General features: G+C 34.0%; 1 protein-coding gene across 1 annotated transcript in view; it reads left to right on the forward strand.

The window, feature by feature from the left end:
- Positions 1–22,093, forward strand: part of LOC145277835 (mRNA cap guanine-N(7) methyltransferase-like) — a 114,708-nt gene that overhangs the window by 40,883 nt on the left and 51,732 nt on the right. The window contains exon 2 of the mRNA XM_080129760.1: positions 19,099–19,226. Coding sequence (XP_079985886.1) covers positions 19,099–19,226 — 128 coding nt within the window. The remainder of the gene's footprint in view (positions 1–19,098; positions 19,227–22,093) is intronic.

Consider the following 22,093-nt stretch of genomic DNA (forward strand, 5'->3'; position numbering starts at 1 on the left):
CGTTGCCTGGGTGTTTGTAGGTTTGTGTGGTGTTAAATAAAAAAGAACCAAGTGGGGGGGTTAGGATCGAACCGGAAGCCCTGAGGCGAAGTTTGAAAATAAAATCGGCCAGCCAGAATGAGTTAGTGAAAGATGTTTGAATTTATTTAAGAACCAAATTGACAGGTTTGCGGCCGGAAGTCAACGAGCGTTACGACGACGAAGACGACGTAGGTTTGTTTGTGATAAGTTAAGTAAAAAAAGAAAACGTTAACACTTAAGCGGGGAAAAAAACACAAATAAAACTAACGTAAGGCAAACGAACGATGAAAACAGAAAAACGAACATGTGAAAAATGGCTTGAATAAGCCTGTTTCGATATTAAAATTTAAAAAATCGGTGGGTACCCGGGTGTTTTTGGGTGTGTAGTCGGGGGTGGATAAGTGAAGTAAAAAAAAAAACAGAAAAACGAACGTTACGTGAAAAATGGCTTAAATAACACTGGTTCAATATTTAAATTTAAAAAATCGAAAAAAAAAAAAGACATCTCACACCACGATTCGAACCCAAAACGTTTAGATAATGAACCAACGCGCTAATCAACTGACCTAATGCGACGTAGACAAAATTTGTTCAGTTTTTCAACTATTTAAAGTAAATCAGGTCACGACGTCATCTGACGCATGCGTAGAACCGGTCGAGAAAGTCATTTTTGTTGACCCCCACCCCTGTTGAAAATTGTCGATTTCGGGGTGAAAAAATTAACGTTTTTGGCCAATTTTTCAATATTTGTTGAACGATATGATACCGAGTTTGTGAATTTTTGTTGTGTCTATCGAAAGTTTTTAGCAGACACACAACCATACACATATACATTTTCGCTTTTATATATATATAGACTAGTGAGGGGTACCTGGCGTTGCCCGGGTCTTTGTAGGTGTGTGTGAAAAAAAACAGGTGCCCGTGAAAAAAAAAACGAAGCCTTGACGACGCGCAGTTGGAAAATAGTAAAGTGTGAAAAAAAAACAGGTGCGCGTTTTTGATTAACGTGACGGCGATAGCTATTTAGCAGTTAACATTTTGTGCGGAACAGTTTCTAATGAGGTCAATAAATCGGTTTGTTTGTTTTTAAAAACCCGCTCCCTCGTCTCGAAATGAAAGCTACCGTCTGATATGAAGAAGTCGACATTGATCAAACGTTACTTAGCTCTCTAGAGACCGCTGGCTCTGGGCCTGTGATTAGAGTCGAGTTTCGCTTTTTGTTTATGCCGAAAACCGAATGTAACGCGTGCCGATGCGAGAAATGTCGAATAATTAACGTTTGAAAGTCAATAAAATTAAATAGACAGGTGAGCTCCGTGGTTAACTGTGAGATATTACAATTTATAGATGATATAAAAAGTTTTAAGAAGTTGCGAAGCGAGCGAGTGCTTCTCTGAAAGAAGCCTTTTGTGGACATCGAGGAAAAGCGTACATACATTTTCGCTTTTATATTTATAGATGACCACAGGAAGTAAAGTTACGACCGAGCAAAGTTGACAAAGAATATTTCAAGATTGATAAGATAAATCGGTATATATCATCCATTTTCATATAGATAATAGTTTCAGAATTATTTTCATGTATAATATGTAAATATTTGATAATTATTAATTGTGCGGAAATTTCTTTAAAATGTTATCTTTTATATAAATTCAAATCCGCTTAACGGGGAAAACGGCTCGCTATGCGCTAATGCGCTGACCAAAGTCAGCGCATTAATGAGTTTCGTTTGCATTCTCTTAAAAATAAAAAAAAACTGTTTTTTCTGTTTTCAAAGCAAAAACAGAAAAATCAGTTTCATTTTTTATTCTGAGTTCGTCAATTTAAAAAAATTATTTTCAAGTTTTTCAAATTTGATTTCCAAACAAACTATTTTGTTGTTTTTAACGCTTTTAGTACGCATTTACTAAAAGCGTTAAAAACAACAAAATGTAGTAATTTGTATTATTCACAGGATTACTGTTCTCATCTTGAGTGTAATTTTCACAACATTTCAGTTGATATAACCTCCAACCTGCTTCAGGTGTATCTTGTCGAACTCAGGAATGTTTCTGTCGAACTCGGGAATGTGGACGGAATTTCAAGTGGAACCTTCCGTTAGTTATGACTGGATAGAAATCCTAAGTAATTCATGAATGTATTTCGGTCGCCCGCACAACTTGCGAATTACTTAGGACCTCTATCCAGTCATGGCTGATGGAACAAGAGCACGCTACCCCCGTGAAGTAAATAAAGGGTTCCGCTCAAAATTCCATCCAAATTCCAGAGTTTGACAGAAACATTCCTGAGTTCAACAAAATACACCTAAAGAAGGTCGGAGATTATATCAACCGAAACATTGTGAAAATTACTTTCAAGATGAGAACAGTAGCCCTGTGAATAATAATCCAAATAACCAATCCTCATCTCAAAAATGTACCAAGTACATGCGTTCCTGTTATCATTGTATTTATAACTTCGTACTTGCACTTAAGGAAGAATTGTGTTTTTTAGTGGTAAAAAAAAACACAAAAAACAAAAAAAAAACAAATATATCACAAATAAAAGGTACTTGTGCACTTATGTTACCATGCTGAAATAACTTTATTATTTAGAAACCCATTCTTAACATGGGAAAGGAAGGGTGTTTTGTTAACTATTCTGTACTTTCACCGAACAATTAAATAAAATATATTGTGAAACTTGAATTTATTTTTAACTCATTATGAAAACCATTTTTTTCGAATCTGTAAAACAAACCTGTTTTTTTTTAACTGAGGGTATCTAAATAATAATAATTAGGCAGTTCAATAAAGAATTTCATTGTGATGCATTTTGTAAATTTTTACCTTGTTTCCACTTTAACATTTTTCCTTAAATGACTTCCTTTAAATGTTTTTAGGTATGCTGAAAACGAATATCACATTTAAATTTTCTGCAAATAGGTGACTTTCCGAATATTAAGTAATGTCATGTCTTATGTTATTGCTAGTGGCCATCTTGGTATGTGCGCATAGTTTCTCGGGGTTATGTTTGCACGCTCGTGTGTACCAAGATGGCCACCAGCGATAACATAAGAAATATCCGGAAAACTACCTATTTACAGAAAATTTAAATGCGATATTCGTTTTCAGCATACCCTAAAACCTCTAGAAGTAATCATTTTAGTTGTTAAGGTGGAAACAAGGTAAAAAATACCATTCTATTTCTTTGTTTACATAGTTGTATTTTCATTAAAACAACAGAATAAAAATGACAAAAATTACCACCAACTGGTGAATATATAGTTGTTGCTTATTAGGATTCCTGGTGTCCTGATACTGTGAAAGCTACATCAAGGATTCACATAGAGTATGATTTATGGTTACATCTCAGAAAATAGGGGTATATTTTGGGCCAAATAGAGAGGATTTATAAAATTGAAAATTGGACTGGTCCCCAAATGTATAAGTTCTAGTCGACTATGAGAATTTCCATTTTTTACAGAAATCCAAAATTTATATGAAAAATTTTCTTCGCTTTATTCATATCTACTCATTTTTTTTTTTCTCTCTGAAGGGGAGTATAAATACCGGCCATGAATGCTCTTTAGGCATTCAGTGGCTACACCCCAGATTAAGCTCTCCTTTGGTGAGGAGGCAGAAAAAGCCTGCTCTCAATAAAGCTATGTTTAAATACCACTATAATACTTAGTTTTGTTCATAGACACCCACTGTATGATACCATGCAGCAGTTTAAAAAGAATTGAAATTTGTACATCTTAATTTAATTTGAAAATATTATTAAAAAATAGTGCGTTATAAGCACCAAAAATCAATTTTACATTTTCTTTTTTAATCAACAGCCTGGAAAGTACATGCTAAATAGTTATGCTTCCTTTAAGAGCAAGGAGGTACTCTTTGTACCAAAGTTCCCTAAACGTTGACAAACCATTAGTTTTGCAGTTTAAGTCCACCCAATAAGTGTCACTGTGACAACTTATCTTGCCTTTGGTAATATTTGTTATATATTTGAATTTTTAACTCATTTTTTTGTTTGTTGGCTTCTTTGCTAAATACCCCTATTCCTTAATTTATTTATATTTTTTTTATTTACCTTTCAAAAGTTGATTTTTGAGTGTAGTTTGGGTTTGTTTTGAGCGAATATCACATTTAAAATTGTCGCCAACAAATAGTTTCTACGATATTAAGAACTTTATTATCCATTGTTTTCATTCGTCACCAGGTTTGTGACCCCCTAAAAAGGTACCCCCAAAACTATCATCAATTATTATATTACGTTAATTTTAAAAACGTATAGATCATTATCAAAAAGAGTATTTTAAGTTTCCGATAAACACTGCCCGAATCAATTTAACAAAGCAGATACATTGCAAAGATAACCCTCAACATTTCATTTTAAATATATGTACAAAAGTCAAAATTATGATTTTTATTGACTACTAGCGGGGGTACCCGGCAATGCCCGGGTGTTTGGAGGTGTGTGTTGGTGGGTGGGGGGTGGGGGGTAGATTAAAACAACCCTGTTAAAAAAAAAAAAAACGTTGGCCGGTTGTTTGGAGGTGTAAAAGAAAAAAAATAGTTTTAGTATAAAGGTAGGCTTGAACCCCGAACGTTTGACGCGGAGGTGGAAAGGAAATGGAAAACAAAACCCTGCGACCTAACCATCTCGACAACGGGAACAGATGAATTGATAAGTGTGTTAAGTTGACGTTTATAAACCGAAATTAGCAGGTGCGACAACGTCAAGTTGCGGAAGCCAGTTTCTGTTTTCTCCGCTACGCGGCGATCAAACAATAAAAAAAAACACAAAAAAACTAAAGTAAGGCAAATGAACGATGAAAACAGAAAAACGAACATGTAAAAAATGGCTTAAATAAGCCTGTTTCGATATTAAAATTTAAAGAATCGGTGGGTACCCGGGTGTTTTTGGGTGTTGCTAAGAATAAGCGAAGTAAAAAAAAAAAAAAGCAGAAAAACGAACGTTACGTGAAAAATGGCTTGAATAACACTGGTTCAATATTTAAATTTAAAAAATCGAAAAAAAAAAAACATCTCGCACCACGATTCGAACCCAAAACGTTTAGATAATGACCTTAACCAACTGAACTAACGCAACGTACATGAAATTTGTTCGATTTTTCAACTATTTAAAGTAAATCAGGCCACAACGTCATCTGACACATGCATAGAATCGGTCATTGTCACGAGAGGACCATTTTTGTTGACCCCCTCCCTGTCGAAAATTGTCAATTTCGGGGTGAAAAAGTTAACGTTTTTGGCCAATTTTTCGATATTTTTCGAGCAAAGGATGGAGCTTCGATGTGATACCGAGTTTGTGAATTTTCGTCGCGTCTGTCGAAAGTTTTTAGCAGACATCCAAACAGACACACATGCATACATACATACATACATACATTTTCGCTTTTATATATATAGATTTAACATGTACTTTCCAGGCTGTTGGTTAAAAAAGAAAAAGTAAAATTGATTTTTGGTGCTTATAACGCACTATTTTTTAATAATATTTTCAAATTAAATTCAAGTTTGCCATAAATAATGGGTTAACATACCAAAGTGTAGTTGCTGGGACTGACGAGGCTGTTCTAATGTCTAAGATGAACAATAGTTTGGTGGATATTTATACTAATAGAGGAAGGTTCATTTGTTATAAAAACTTTCCTCACTAGAATAGTTATCCTTTTTTTTTTTTTTTTGTTCTGGTGCTATCAGATCAGTCTGTCTACTGACTTCCTGAGATGAAATGCACCTACGTAGATGTCTTTGTTTTTTTTTTTTTTTTTTATTCCCTTTTGCAAAACTTAGTGATGTTCTGCAAAAACAAAAACAACATTCTCCTCCCCCTCCCCTCCCCCGTTTTCTTTTTCCTCCACCTCCTCACTTTTTAAAAAAATTTTTTTTTATGCTTAGTCGGTAGGGTGACAGAACATACCGACTGCCCCCCTGCAGAGGGTAAAAATCCTTCAATGGGACCACCAGTTGACCGTTGGTGGCAACCCGTAATGCATTAAGAACGGGATCCTGGTGGTTGAGTGGAACATGCCTAGGAAATAATAACATGATACTACAACACACCACTTTGTCCCTTACTAGGCTAGACGGGAGGTTGGATAGACCCGATCCAATCAATCGGTTGGTCATGACAAGCACTAATTCAGACAATCCAAACAAAAACACACTAACACTCAACATAAACAATAAACTGAGTTAATAAGCGATCGCTGAAGGGTCAATCAAGCTGGGAAAAAGGTAACCATCAGGAATAATAAAAATACTGGGAAATCCCATACTTGGGTGGGCATAACCATATATTGTGAATGCTTGGAAACCTCCCCATGTTTGAGTATACCAGCTATGTAGCTCTGGAGAACCAAGGCGAATGGGATTTACCCCCTCATAGTTCTTCCCCATAAGGGGCTCCGAGGAGGGTGGGGAGCATGGCTGATGAATTTTTCAAAAATTATTATGAACACAAAAAAATCCAAGAGACCACACATAGAAATTGACTCTGACAGCGACAATGAAGATACAAACTTTCCAAGATTCATCGTGCTAGAAGCAACGTCTAATATACCGTTAACTAAAATGTCACCCTTCACTATCCAAAAGGTCATATCAAGCAAAATAACACCCAAAAATGTCAAAAAATTAAGGAATGGTACCATATTGGTAGAAGTACAAAATAAAAAACAGGCCAAAACTCTACTTCAACTACAAAAATTGCATGAAACGAACATCAAAGCTTATCCACACCAAACACTAAACTACTCCAAAGGAGTCATAAAAAACCAGGAAATCTTTGTCTGCACAACAGAAGAAATCAAAACAGAACTAAAAAACCAAGGGGTCACAGATGTAAAAAGAATCACATTTAAAAAAAAAAAGGAGAGGTAATATGTACAAACACTTATATACTAACATTCAATTATCCTCAAATACTAGAGACCATCAATATAGGTTATGAAAGAATGAAAATAGAACAATACATTCCAAAACCTTTACAATGCTACAACTGCCAAAAGTTTGGACATAATAAAGACCAATGTCTAAGATTCTTCACATGTGGAAACTGCAGTGAAAAAGACCCAGACCACGATGAAGAAGACTGTCCAAATAAAACCAAATGCACAAACTGTCAAGAAGAGCACCACTCTCACTCAAAACAGTGCAAAATATATAAGCAAGAGAAGGAAGTAATAACAATCAAATATCAAAAAAACATAACCTTCCAAGAAGCCCGCAAAGAAGTCACAAATTGCACCAAAAACTCATATGCTACAATAACCCAACAAGCAAACAAAATGTACAACTACAATGAACTAAACCTTGCTCCAGAAATTGCAAACCTAGCAAAAGAACTAAAGAACATACTTGAAGAATTAAAAACAAGCTGACATCCAAACAGACACACATGCATACATACATACATACATACATTTTCGCTTTTATATATATAGATTTAACATGTACTTTCCAGGCTGTTGGTTAAAAAAGAAAAAGTAAAATTGATTTTTGGTGCTTATAACGCACTATTTTTTAATAATATTTTCAAATTAAATTCAAGTTTGCCATAAATAATGGGTTAACATACCAAAGTGTAGTTGCTGGGACTGACGAGGCTGTTCTAATGTCTAAGATGAACAATAGTTTGGTGGATATTTATACTAATAGAGGAAGGTTCATTTGTTATAAAAACTTTCCTCACTAGAATAGTTATCCTTTTTTTTTTTTTTTTGTTCTGGTGCTATCAGATCAGTCTGTCTACTGACTTCCTGAGATGAAATGCACCTACGTAGATGTCTTTGTTTTTTTTTTTTTTTTTTATTCCCTTTTGCAAAACTTAGTGATGTTCTGCAAAAACAAAAACAACATTCTCCTCCCCCTCCCCTCCCCCGTTTTCTTTTTCCTCCACCTCCTCACTTTTTAAAAAAATTTTTTTTTATGCTTAGTCGGTAGGGTGACAGAACATACCGACTGCCCCCCTGCAGAGGGTAAAAATCCTTCAATGGGACCACCAGTTGACCGTTGGTGGCAACCCGTAATGCATTAAGAACGGGATCCTGGTGGTTGAGTGGAACATGCCTAGGAAATAATAACATGATACTACAACACACCACTTTGTCCCTTACTAGGCTAGACGGGAGGTTGGATAGACCCGATCCAATCAATCGGTTGGTCATGACAAGCACTAATTCAGACAATCCAAACAAAAACACACTAACACTCAACATAAACAATAAACTGAGTTAATAAGCGATCGCTGAAGGGTCAATCAAGCTGGGAAAAAGGTAACCATCAGGAATAATAAAAATACCGGGAAATCCCATACTTGGGTGGGCATAACCATATATTGTGAATGCTTGGAAACCTCCCCATGTTTGAGTATACCAGCTATGTAGCTCTGGAGAACCAAGGCGAATGGGATTTACCCCCTCATAGTTCTTCCCCATAAGGGGCTCCGAGGAGGGTGGGGAGCATGGCTGATGAATTTTTCAAAAATTATTATGAACACAAAAAAATCCAAGAGACCACACATAGAAATTGACTCTGACAGCGACAATGAAGATACAAACTTTCCAAGATTCATCGTGCTAGAAGCAACGTCTAATATACCGTTAACTAAAATGTCACCCTTCACTATCCAAAAGGTCATATCAAGCAAAATAACACCCAAAAATGTCAAAAAATTAAGGAATGGTACCATATTGGTAGAAGTACAAAATAAAAAACAGGCCAAAACTCTACTTCAACTACAAAAATTGCATGAAACGAACATCAAAGCTTATCCACACCAAACACTAAACTACTCCAAAGGAGTCATAAAAAACCAGGAAATCTTCGTCTGCACAACAGAAGAAATCAAAACAGAACTAAAAAACCAAGGGGTCACAGATGTAAAAAGAATCACATTTAAAAAAAAAAAGGAGAGGTAATATGTACAAACACTTATATACTAACATTCAATTATCCTCAAATACTAGAGACCATCAATATAGGTTATGAAAGAATGAAAATAGAACAATACATTCCAAAACCTTTACAATGCTACAACTGCCAAAAGTTTGGACATAATAAAGACCAATGTCTAAGATTCTTCACATGTGGAAACTGCAGTGAAAAAGACCCAGACCACGATGAAGAAGACTGTCCAAATAAAACCAAATGCACAAACTGTCAAGAAGAGCACCACTCTCACTCAAAACAGTGCAAAATATATAAGCAAGAGAAGGAAGTAATAACAATCAAATATCAAAAAAACATAACCTTCCAAGAAGCCCGCAAAGAAGTCACAAATTGCACCAAAAACTCATATGCTACAATAACCCAACAAGCAAACAAAATGTACAACTACAATGAACTAAACCTTGCTCCAGAAATTGCAAACCTAGCAAAAGAACTAAAGAACATACTTGAAGAATTAAAAACCTTTTTATCTGAACTAAAAATAAATTTTAACAGCCAAATAAAAGTCAGAAACGAACAACCCAGTATAAAAGAAAACAAAACAAAGGAAATCAGAAAAACTTCCATCAATATTGAGGAATCAATCTCTAAAGAAATGAAACCTCCTCAATTTCCAAAACGTGAAAGATCCAAGTCACTAACAAGGACGAAAACAGATGTTAAAAATAAACACACAACAACAGGAAAAATGGAAATAGAACAGAACAACAAAAAAACTACCCCCCAAAAACAAAATGACAAACAAAAAACAGAATTAGTATTAATTGAAAATGAAAATAAATTTGAACTAGTTGAAACTGATAGCCAAGAAAGACAGTCAAGACAAAGTAAATCTAAAAGTCCCAGACCAAAACCCCAAAAAAGCCTCTCACCAGAAACAAGAAACAGACCATCCACTTCCAAAGCGATGGAAATTGATGTAGGATAAAAACCACTACAGAAATCAGACAGATTTAAAAAGAAAAGCAAAATTGAAAACCTATCTATGGAAAACCTCACAAAACACAACAAAACAACATTTCTACAATGGAATTGTAGAAAACTAAGATCTAACCATGAAGAAATGCTAGAGATCATCAACAAAACCCCTCGGCAATCTGTCTACAAGAAACGCTGCTCAAAGAAAACCACGGCTATAAATACAAAGAATATATGTATGACAGAACAAACACATCAACAACAAATAGACCAATTGGAGGAGTATCTATACTAATTAAAAAAACTATACCTCACACAACCCTCCAATTAAACACTAAACTTCAAGCAATAGCAGTAACAGCTAATCTATACCGGAAAATAACAATATGCTCAATATACATTCCACCAAATTGGCAAATAAACAAAAAAGAAATAGATATACTAATCAAACAACTACCACTCCCTTACATAATAATGGGAGATTTTAATGCACACAGCAATCATTGGGGAAATAAGCGAAATAATAATAAAGGTCATATAATAAACGAAATATTATCATCAACAAACTTATGCATATTAAATAATGGCAAGAATACCTACATGCACCCAGCCAATGGATCCATGTCTGCAATAGACCTATCAATTTGTACCCCATCCATCTATATGGACTTTCAGTGGGATGTACTAGAAGATCAACATGGAAGTGATCACTACCCTATTCTACTAGAAAGTAATCAAAAAATACCAGAAGAAAAAACTCAAAAATGGAAATTACACAAAGCTGACTGGGAAACATTTGCCAACCTATGCAAAACAGAAATAAATGAAAACATTTTAAAAAAAGAAAAACCACTAAAACATTTTGCACAAACATTAAACAATATTGCCATCAAAACAATACCTAAAACTTCAACACACCCCATCAAAAAAACAAATCCCTGGTTTAATGAAACATGCAAAAAAGCTGTCAAAGAAAGGAAAAACACATTTAAAAAGTTCAAACAAAACCCTACAGCAACTAACTTACAAAAATACAGAGAGATGTGCGCCAAAGCAAGATATACCATGAAACAGAGTAAAAAAAACTTCCTGGAGAAACTACATTTCACAACTAAATAACCAAACACCAACTAAAAAAACATGGAATATAATAAGAAGAATTGCAGGAAAAGAAACACAGAACACCATAAACTACTTGACTAAAACTGATGGAACGAAATGCATAAACCAAAAAGAAATAACTAATTTATTAGCTGAAGAATTCTACAAAAATTCATCAAATAAACAGTATTCAGCATCATTTCAAATTTACAAAGAAACGTCAGAAAAAGAAAAACTTAATTTTACAACTAGTAACAACGAAATATATAACATACCATTCAGCATAAAAGAATTGAAAAGAGCAATAAACAAAAGCAGAAATACGACTCCAGGCCCAGACGACATACATTACCAATTCTTAAAGAAATTACCAAAAACATCTCTCAAAATAATACTTAACATATATAATAAAATATGGGAAACTGGAGACATACCAGAATCCTGGTTTGAATCCACCATTATACCAATTGTCAAACCGAATAAAAACCCAGCTAACCCTACTAGTTACAGGCCTATAGTCCTAACCAGCTGTCTTTCCAAAACTATGGAAAGAATGATCAACTACCGCTTAATGTGGTACCTGGAAAAAAACAACCTTCTATCGAAATACCAGAGTGGATATCGACAAAAACAAAGTACAAATGATCAAATAGTACGACCGGAATCCTTCGAGACGGTTTTGTGCGTGGACACCATGTGGTGGCTGTCTTTTTTGACATCCAAAAGGCATACGACACAGCATGGAGATATGGAATTTCAAAAGATATCCATAATATGGGGATAAGAGGAAATATGGCAAAGTTCATACATAACTTCTTATCTCACAGATATTATAAAGTGCGACAAGGAAATACACTATCAGACCAATATGAAACAGGAGTACCACAGGGTAGTGTATTATCCATCACATTATTTCTAGTAAAAATGAATGAAATAGTACAAGCAGGATTCGAAAAATCACTATTTTCAATTGCCTATTCTGCTCAAAATATGTCTACAATAGAAAAAAAAATACAACATTGTTTGAACAAAATAGAAAAATGGATTGACAAAAATGGATTCAAACTAGCCAAAGATAAAACTGTTTGTGTCCATTTCTGTAGAAAAAAAAAAAAATCATCCAGACCCACAACTACAAATACAGGGAAATCCAATCCCCGTAATACAACACACAAAATTTTTAGGTGTCATACTAGACAATAAACTAAACTTTAATGCACATATCAGCGATCTAAAGCAAAGATGCCTAAAAGCATTAAAAATCTTAAAAATAATATCTAAAACAAACTGGGGAGCAGATCAAGACACAATGCTAAAAATATATCATGCGCATATTCGATCAAAATTAGATTATGGATGCATCATATACAGCTCTACCTGTAAATCTTATCTCCAAAAATTAAAAACTATGCATAACTAAGGATTAAGACTTAGTCTGGGAGCATACCGAACATCACCCATGGAAAGCCTATACATAGAAGCCAAAGAACCTCCTCTACATTTAAGATGGCAGAAATTAACACTACAATATGCAATAAAACTACAAAGTAATCCAAACAATCCGACATATGAAAAAACTTTCAACCTGCAATATACAAACTTCTATACCAGCAAACCAAAAAACATACCCTCCTTTGGACATCGTATCAAAAACACAATAACTCAAATTAATAAAGAACCTAATATCATAATCGCACACACAGTAAGTAACAGACCACCATGGACCTTAAAAAATCCTCAAACTGATCTAACCCTCACTAAATACAAGAAAAATAATACAAACAACTTAATAAATAGAAGCCACTTTGGTGAGCTTAGAGAAAAATATTTAGAATACAAAGAAATATACACAGATGGATCCAAAACCACAAAAGGAACAAGGGCAACATGTACCGATGGACAGATCCATCTCCAAACAAGACTTCCCATTGATGCATCAATATATATAGCGGAACTACAGGCAATGAAAATGGCACTTGAACTTATAAAAAACAATAATGGGAAAAAGTTTATTATATACATTGACTCTTTGTCATGCATCTTAGCTCTAAAAGGAGAAGAACTCGAACACCCTTGCATAATTGACATAATGAATGAATACAATGAAATTAGCGAAAAAGGAAAAAAAATTATCCTAGCCTGGATACCAAGCCATGTTGGTATACCAGGCAATGAAAAAGTTGATAAACTAGCCAAAGAAGCTATATATCAAAATATAAGAAACATCAAAATACAATACACAGATTTCAAAAAAAAAATAATAGAATACAACAAAATTAAGTGGCAAGCAGAATGGGATACATGCACCCAAAATAAATTGCATGAACACCAACCTACAATCAAAAAACAAAATAAAATAGTAATGAAAGGACGAAAAGAAAACATCGTTCTAAACAGAATTAGAATTGGACACACCAAACTAACACATTCACACTTAATTGAAGCAACAGAAAAACCGAAATGCACATTCTGTAACCAACAAATGACAATAAAACATATATTAACAGAATGCCGGAAATACAAATCTACTAGAGACAAATATTATACAGCAAATGAAATCAAAGAACTGTTTCATAAGATAACACCACACCAGATTATCAAGTATTTAAAAAAAATACAACTTTTCAAATTATTATAAATAATGCTGATAAAACTCTGAAAGCAACCAAAAGTTTAAAAACACAAAACAATATAATAATTAAAAATTTGTATAAACCAAAAATTAAAAAAAAAAAAAACTATCTAAAATCAATCAATGGTTTGGCATTAAATGACCCACAGTGGTTGATATGCCGTCCGTAAAACACCAATAAACCAACCAAACCAACTTTTTTTTGTTACTTGCAGTTAACCTGAGAAGATGGCCACGAAGGAAGTATTTTTTCCGCAACCTCACATTAGCTATGTATGTTAACTGACTTTTTTTTTTACAATACAATTTTTTTTCGCAACCTCACATCAGCTATATATGGTGTTAACTGACTTTTTTTTTTTTTTTTACAATAATTAAAAAAAAAAAAGTTCATCACAAATTCCTAACGAAACACTGAATGGCATTATCAATAATAAACAAGCGACTAGAGTTTGTTCACTTTCCTTACAAGATAAGGGAGCCTATCAACTGTGACAGCTTCCAAGGAGAAACACCTGAACAGCATTTTCATTCTGAAGATGAAAATCAATAGGAGGGTTCGATTATCCTCTGGTGCAGAAATTACTCCTGGTACATTTTCAGTATTCTACCAAGAAATTTTGGAAGCATAAATAAAATCGAGATTTTCATCTGCAAACTATAAATTTCTTGTGTTTCAAATGAGGAAAAGAGCAGATGGAATCTGATTGGTTAAGTTCTCAACTGGCTATACGGAAGGAATTAGATCTCTCTTCACATTTACATCTGCCAGAGGTCAGTGGTTATTTAGAGCAACCTTCACTTCCCTATACGTTTGGATCTACTATGAATAGAGCTCGTTTATCGTTTCTAGTTCAACTTTCTCACGGGACCCAGGTTCAGTAGTCATGAAATGGAAAATGACTCATGGAGTATCTCTAATTTTTTGTCTGGATTTAAAAATTGTGCTGCAGACATGGCAAATGATGCAGAAAAATAAAAGTTTTTGAAATGCTTCCTGTCTGGGAGGTTTCTACTTTTGATAAATTTCTTGAGTTGTGTCAATACAAATTATCAGCAGCAGGCACTCTCAGTGTTAAAAAAAAGAATATCCAAATGCCAATGATATCATTGACAAGATATTTCCAAATATCATTGATTTCTCCTCCAAACTGAAGGATTCTTATGCAGATGTTGGGGATTTCATCAGCAGGAGTGCTTCTATTTTGGAAGAATTGGTCAGCTCACTTGATTGCGACTTCTCTGTGGTTGATTCGGCGGGGGCCCAATTAATGGCCCAAATTCTTTTCTTGAAGTTTATAAGAGAGTTGAAGGGAGAGCTGATTCAATTATGTCGTACTAGAATTCCATCTTTGTCTTAATAGTTGCAAGACACCAGTGAGGCGATCAAGTGCTTGCTAATTAGAGGCGGCAGATTGCCTGGTCCTTTTCCTGGGATAGGTCAAAGCAATCCACAGGTAACTGTTTCAAAATCTAGAGGGGCATAATATCAAAAATTTTTCAATTCTGCCTCTACAAGGTTATAGTTAAGAGTAAAGTACATTATTATATCTTGCTAACTATTGTCTCTGATATTCAGACAAACTGATCCCTTGTTTTATCAAAAGTCCAATGAAAGGCAAATGATTATTATGACATCCAATATGTTTACAAGACCCAATAGTAATTCAAGCCTATTATTGGGAAGAAATAATCTCTCCACCTTGGTTCCTCCTAACGGGAGAAGTTCATACAATTGAACTGCAAAACTGGGCCCAACTCTTTTCCTGATTTACATTAATGATCTTCCAAATCATATCCTTACATCATTTGTAGACATTTATGCTGAGGACACTACCATTTATGGTACCACATCTAAGACAGTAAACGACCAAGTTCTCTCCAATTCTCTCTCCTCTGATCTTGAGCACGTAGTACAATGGGGAAAGGAGTGGCTGGTTACTTTTAATGCATCTAAAACCAAGCTTCTCTCTTTACATCATCAACATTCTAATCCATATTTGTCATCAATTGAAATGAATGGCTCTCGTCTTCAGGAGGCCTCAAGTTTTGACAAGCTTCTGGGCTTGACCATTACTCCTGATCTTAAATGGAACACGTATATCAAATCTGTTGCCAAGGCCACTGGAAAAATGGTGGGATCTTTCTATCGATCCGGTAGATATCTCACTGCTGATGCTATTCTCTATCTATATAAGAGCCAGGTACGTCCAAGGATGGAATACTGTTGCCACATCTGGGCAGGAGCTGCTAGAAAGGACTTGTCCTGCCTTGATAGAGTTCAAAATAGACTTCGTAGCCTCGTAGGAGATGTCCTTTTCTCCTCCTTGCAACCTCTATCTCACAGAAGAGATGTTGCGAGTTTGTCTCTGATGTATCGTTATTTTCATGGAAAGTGTTCAACTGAGCTTCAATCTATGGTCCCCCCTCGCCAAACTTTCACAAGAAACACTCGTCTAGCTGTAAACACTATCAATAATTTCCCCCACTCTTTATCTGTGCCTAAACCTAAACGTAGATTCCATGAACAAAGCTTCTTTCTTAGAACTGCACGCCTGTGGAATTGTCTTCCGTTTTCCTGCTTTCCGGCTGACTACAATATGGTTGTGTTCAAGTCTAAAGTAAATAAGTTCTTGATGAGCCGTTCCATATAAGTTATCAAATTTACCAAATTTTCATTACTAATGATTACTATATTGTCCAATTTCTACTGTACACTCTTTAACCCTTATCCTTGAGTGGCCTCTGGGCCTTGATAATGTGGTGATGCCTATGTAAAAAAAACAAAAAAACCCCAAAAAAAACAAAACAAATGGTTTGTCAATGTTTAGGGAACTTTAATACAAAAAGTACCTCCTTGATCTTAAAGGAAGTTCAGCAGGAAGATCTCGGATACCATTCCAAAACCGCATTTATGACATAGTCTTGATCAAGAGCCCTCTAAAACCACATGATTGTATACCACAAAGAAGATGGAGAGGTAGGCCTAGTCTATCTGCTTAGTAAGAATAGTCTACAACCAACAGTGGGGCCTCGGCTAAGGAACAGAATGAGAATACCCTGAACCACTGTTAAGAGGCCTAACCTGTTCATCGCCCTGCAGGGTCACGAAAATGTAAACAATTTTTTCTTCAAATTTTTAATATTTTGTTTATTTTTGGACTTTTGAGACGGTCATGTTGTTGTTGGTTTAACTTACCAGTTTGGCACTACTTCATTTTCGAATTGAATAAAAGCTTTAAAATATGTTAAAAGACAAAACTTATTCAAGTTGGTAAAAGAGTAACTTATCTTGTCTTTGGGAACGTTTATTTGTTGTTTATTTGAATTACAAAATGACACGTAAAAGATACTTTTGGTCAATTTGAATTTTAAAAGTTTGTCTGGGAACTTTTTTTGTTTGTTTCTTGCTTGTACAGGAAGCAACACAGTCACAAATCTTCGGTTTTGGAAAAACATGTTTCAAGAAACCACCAGCAACAGTTTTGTTTTGCAAAGTTTTCCCCAAATTTAATATACACCCTGCAAAGATGAAATTGCTGTAAAAAAAGTGTTTGATATAATGATGCTATTATTTAAGGAGTCCCTCTTCATCATCACTGTAGTTCCATTTGCAAGATGATGACTACAGCAAAGACATTTGTCACATCACAGTGATTGTCACTCACAGACTCAACTACAAAACAACCAAATTAGGGCAAATTCATCACCAAGTCATGATATGAGATTCACTGTTCGGCTGATGCATAACTTAAATGCCTTATTACTGTTTGTTGACCTTGTCAGGAAAAATGTTAAATTCTGAACAATAAACCAATTTTAGACGAAAATTATCTCAGCTTATGACATAAATGTTTTGCACTCCAAAAGTTAAAGATTAGTTTATATCCAATATAACAAAAACCACCATCTGAATTCTGATATTTTTTTTATTGTTTGCTTGACTAAATACAAAAAATTTCAATAAAACAATTTTAAAAAATTTTGTTTTTTATTGGCTGAGGCTGTTCACCATCTTGACTCGACTAATGGAAACTTTGCATATTATAATGTCAGCTATCTTGTCGGCTGGAGCATTTAATTTTTCCAAACATCGTCAGTTATGGTTTTAATCAGTTGAGAGTTGAATAAACAAAATAAAATTGTGCAACAAATTATAGCATAGTTGTCATATTTTCCTAAGCCTCTCAGGAATTTAAAGCGTTTCAGCCCTCTAGTTTCTCTTCTGATGAGTAGTGTAATTTTTTTTCTTTTTGACACTGAAGTGCGACTTGAAAAAAATTTTTTTTTTTTTTGAGAGGGTGATTTTCCAATTATATCTTTCTTCTATTCATTTAATGTCATTTTTCCATTATACAAGGGTCAGACCTTTTCTGATACTATGCAAGCTCACTTTTTGGTTCTCACAGGTCAGCTGTCTCCAAATTCTATGTGCAAGTGTAGTATGTTCATCAAATCCTCTAACCTGATGTTTAGGTCAGATTTCACATTGCAGATTCATCTAATCATGAATCTTTTGTTACATTGCAAACGAATGAAAGAGGACTGGATGAGGATCAAGCATTCACTGCCATACAACATGACACAGCTGCTAAACAACTGAACATGTATCTAGAGAGGGAATAACTCACAAATTTTCACTCCTGTTTCACTCTTTTGGTTGTATCAAGTTCACATCTAGCACCTGCATTCAGCATATCTCCTTGATAGCAGAAATAGTCCTGCAAGGTATTCTCATCTAGTAGTACCATCTCTTTGTGAAGACGATTATTAATAGGATGCACTTATTCCATGCGTCTCCTACACTTAAAATTAAGGATCAAGGCTAATGTATCCTTCAAGTCACTACATTTTTTGTGTAAGTTGTATTGCATTGTTTCTAACACACTTCTGGCACACAGAACAAAAGTACTGACTACAGTCCCTTAGGAATCCATACACCATTACTTTGGTTTTAAGCAAGTTCACCCTCAAAACCTTGATTTCCAGGTCCTTTATCCATATTTCCATTTTATCCTTTAATTGTTCCAAGGACTTGCCAATAATAACTAACATCAGTGTATATATAGTCAACCCAATTGAAATTTTTTTGACGTTGCTTCCAAAACTCTGATGAAAAGTAGAGGGCTAAGAACAGATTCTTGGTGAACTTAAATCTTGACGGTGAAACTATCACTGTGTCACCTCTACTTTATCATGTTCATGTACATACATTATACAAGACAAACAAGCCGCTCCTCTATGCCCGTCTTATGAATTAACCACCATAGCAACTCTCTGGAAAGTCTGCTGAAAGTTTTTTTCAGGCTCACAAATGCCATGTAGAGTCTCTGTCTGCTATCATTTCTTCAACATATCATTTCTTCAATATATCATTTCTTCAATATATCATTTCCATAAATAACAAAAGTCTCTTGCTATTTTAAATGTTTTCAAATCTCTTTTGTAACTTTTTTTTATCAGTACATGATGCGTGTGTTGGAAACAATGAGAAATGTGTTACTGAACAGGCAACCTCTGAAACTGTAAAAGATTGTAACACAGATAAAGAAATCGAACCTACTAATGAATCAACCACAGAAAATGTTAAGGTACGTACATTTTATACTAAATCATAATAGGCAGCACTGAAGTTATAGTATTGCTTTCATATCATTTTGACATGTTATATAATATTGATTTAATATGAATTACAAATGCTGAAAGTTTTGTCTAATTTCAGTGAATGGCTTTTGTGTTCATCTTCAAGTAAATCTGTAATCTATATATACAAAATATATCTATATATACAAAAGACAAATGCGGCACACATTTTTGTATGTCCAAGAAAGGATTTTTTTGCCAGGCTTCTCGGGGGGGGGGGGTTATTATGTCTTAGAACTGTGTATAGACCCCCTAGATCATAATATGTACGATTTGCGAACATGTGTCACCTGTAGATTTATTTACGTCGACTTTGATAAAATTCTTGCTATTTCGGCTTCTCACGTGTTTGTTTGGCTTTTTCATATAAAAGCGAAACTGGTCTGAAGCGAAGTTGCGGTTCCTGGCATGAAGGCCAGGAATGTCCAGAAAGCAATGGGTGTTTGATCAATGTGGGAGAAACTCCTTATATCAAACAATTGCTATTTGTATGGACACTCTCCTCTATACGGGGAGCTGGTTTTCCCCCCAACATTTTGGTGAAACAAAAAGTTGGGAAACAAAACCAAAATAACTACCCCACAGTAAAAGTTTACTGTGGGACTTCTATGACGTGATCATTAAAATTGCGCACCTGTCAATTTAACTTTTTAATCATTAAATTTGAACTCTGTTTAGTTACTCTCCCTTCGCGGGCGAGTGGTAAGTTGTCAGGATTTTTTCACATTTTCTTTTCCACCTTCGCCTCAACGTTCCAGGTTTCATCCTACCTACTTACCAAAGCTTTTTTTTTTTTACCCCCCCCCCCCCCACCACACACACCTACAAACACCCGAGCAATGCTGGGTACCCCAGCTAGTAAAGTATCAAGCAATAATTTTTTGGAATTTAAGATTCTTTTGACATATTTAGGATAATTCTTTTGAAGGTCATGACCTAGTGCATAAAAGTACAATTTCAAATCAGTGTAGCTACTTCATTATATTGCATTGTTTTTTACAATTGTTATTTCCCTGACATTTAAAATCCTCAAATTTTCCAAAAACCTAAGTCTGTTAATAAAGTTTTCAGAGCAAATGAATTAAGAAATTATAAGTCTTCAAATTCTTAGAATGCGATATTTTTTTACAACTGTACCTGAAATCTGAAAAAAACCCCTCAATTTTGTCAACTTTCCACTTAATCCACTTAGTATCTTTCTATAAAAAATTATGTTTAACCACGTCTCATGCATGTTGTTCACTTCTACGTAAATTAGACAGTTTTTTTTATTTGCTTTTGCTATTGATTATTACCAAAAAATATATTTTTTTAAATTTGATAATTTAATTGCAACATGAAATTCACCACAATGCATTTTGGCCTTTTTAAAAACAAATTACCCATTTTAATCTTGTTAATAGTTTGGCGTTTATTTTTATTAATGATCGAGTGAAATATCGCACTTCAAATTAACATAACAGGAAAATTATTAATATGCTTATAAGTGAAAAATATTAATATGTACCAAAAATTATGGAAAATTATTGAGTAGAATTTTGCTAAAAAAGTAAAATTAATTTACTATTTGGAGTCCACAAACTCTGAATGACATGCCAGCATATCACCCATATTTTAGAAGAAAATAATCTTTTAGAACGACACACTGGCTTGATGTAAATGTTATTCAAAGTTCATAGACTCAGTAAATTTTAATTTTTATTAAAATTCTATTTGCTTATTTTCTGTGATTTTTATTGCACACTGATATTTTTCACAAATAAATCTATTCATAATTTTTTTTTTTATTTTGAACTGTCCTATTTCACTTGAACATCAATAAAAATAAACAATATTTTATTTTTATATTATTTGACCCTTTGAAATTTCAAAATAACTTTGAAGTCATTTTAGGCTTTAAAAAATTGAAAGTTTGGGATATTTATATCCAATAATTTTTTAAAAAGATTAAAAAATGAATTTAGTTTATAAGAGTGTGATTATTTTGATGAGCACACAATGCCACCATGACCATCAAATCGTATTTGTATAAAAATATTAATTAGCTAAATAAAAAGCAAAAAAAAAAAATACATAGTAAAAAATGTGGAACAAAAATAAAAAATTAGCAGTGCCACATTAATATTGCCAGATAAAATGCTGAAACTACTGCTTTTTGCTTGTTTTTTTTAAAGGCTGCTAAATCCTTTAAAAAATTATATTCAATACTATTAAAGAATAAAAGAAGCTAGATGTATTATCTAGACTTCCTGAAAATCTCCTGAAATTCCTGTATTGAAAAAAAAAAAATGAATAAGATCAATTTTCATCACTTTTTAAGAATATTTAACAGTTCAGTTCATAGAAAACTTTTCATTTGATTTTTGTTAAGATAAAATTTAAATTTGGTTTGTTAAAAATCATCAGCTTTCAAAAAGTGTTTTATTAATTCTCTTAGTAGCTTAAAATATTTTAGTCCATATTCTGAAAGTTACATGCAATCATAAACTTTGCCTTCAGAGATGTGTATCAAAACAATTTCATTCTTAACACTTACGGGAAAGCTGATCTCTGCAACATTTACATTGTTTACCCAATAATTGTTATCAATAATTCCAGATAATTGGATTCAGGTAATAGCAGACCATGTACTTTGTTTATTGAATTTAAACAAGACTCAAGAATTATTATAATCTCAGTTTCCACTAGTCATTTAAGTTGTCATTAGTGTTGCCATTCCACTTTTGACTTGATACTGCATCAGATCTATGAAATAAACATAATTGCTCAATGTGAAATGGCTTCATCATAATGGTTATATAATATACATATACAT

The sequence above is a fragment of the Euprymna scolopes genome, chromosome 6, assembly GCF_053919585.1.
Source record: "Euprymna scolopes isolate OS-2025 chromosome 6, ASM5391958v1, whole genome shotgun sequence".
In the NCBI taxonomy this organism is placed as follows: Eukaryota; Metazoa; Mollusca; class Cephalopoda; order Sepiida; family Sepiolidae; genus Euprymna; species Euprymna scolopes.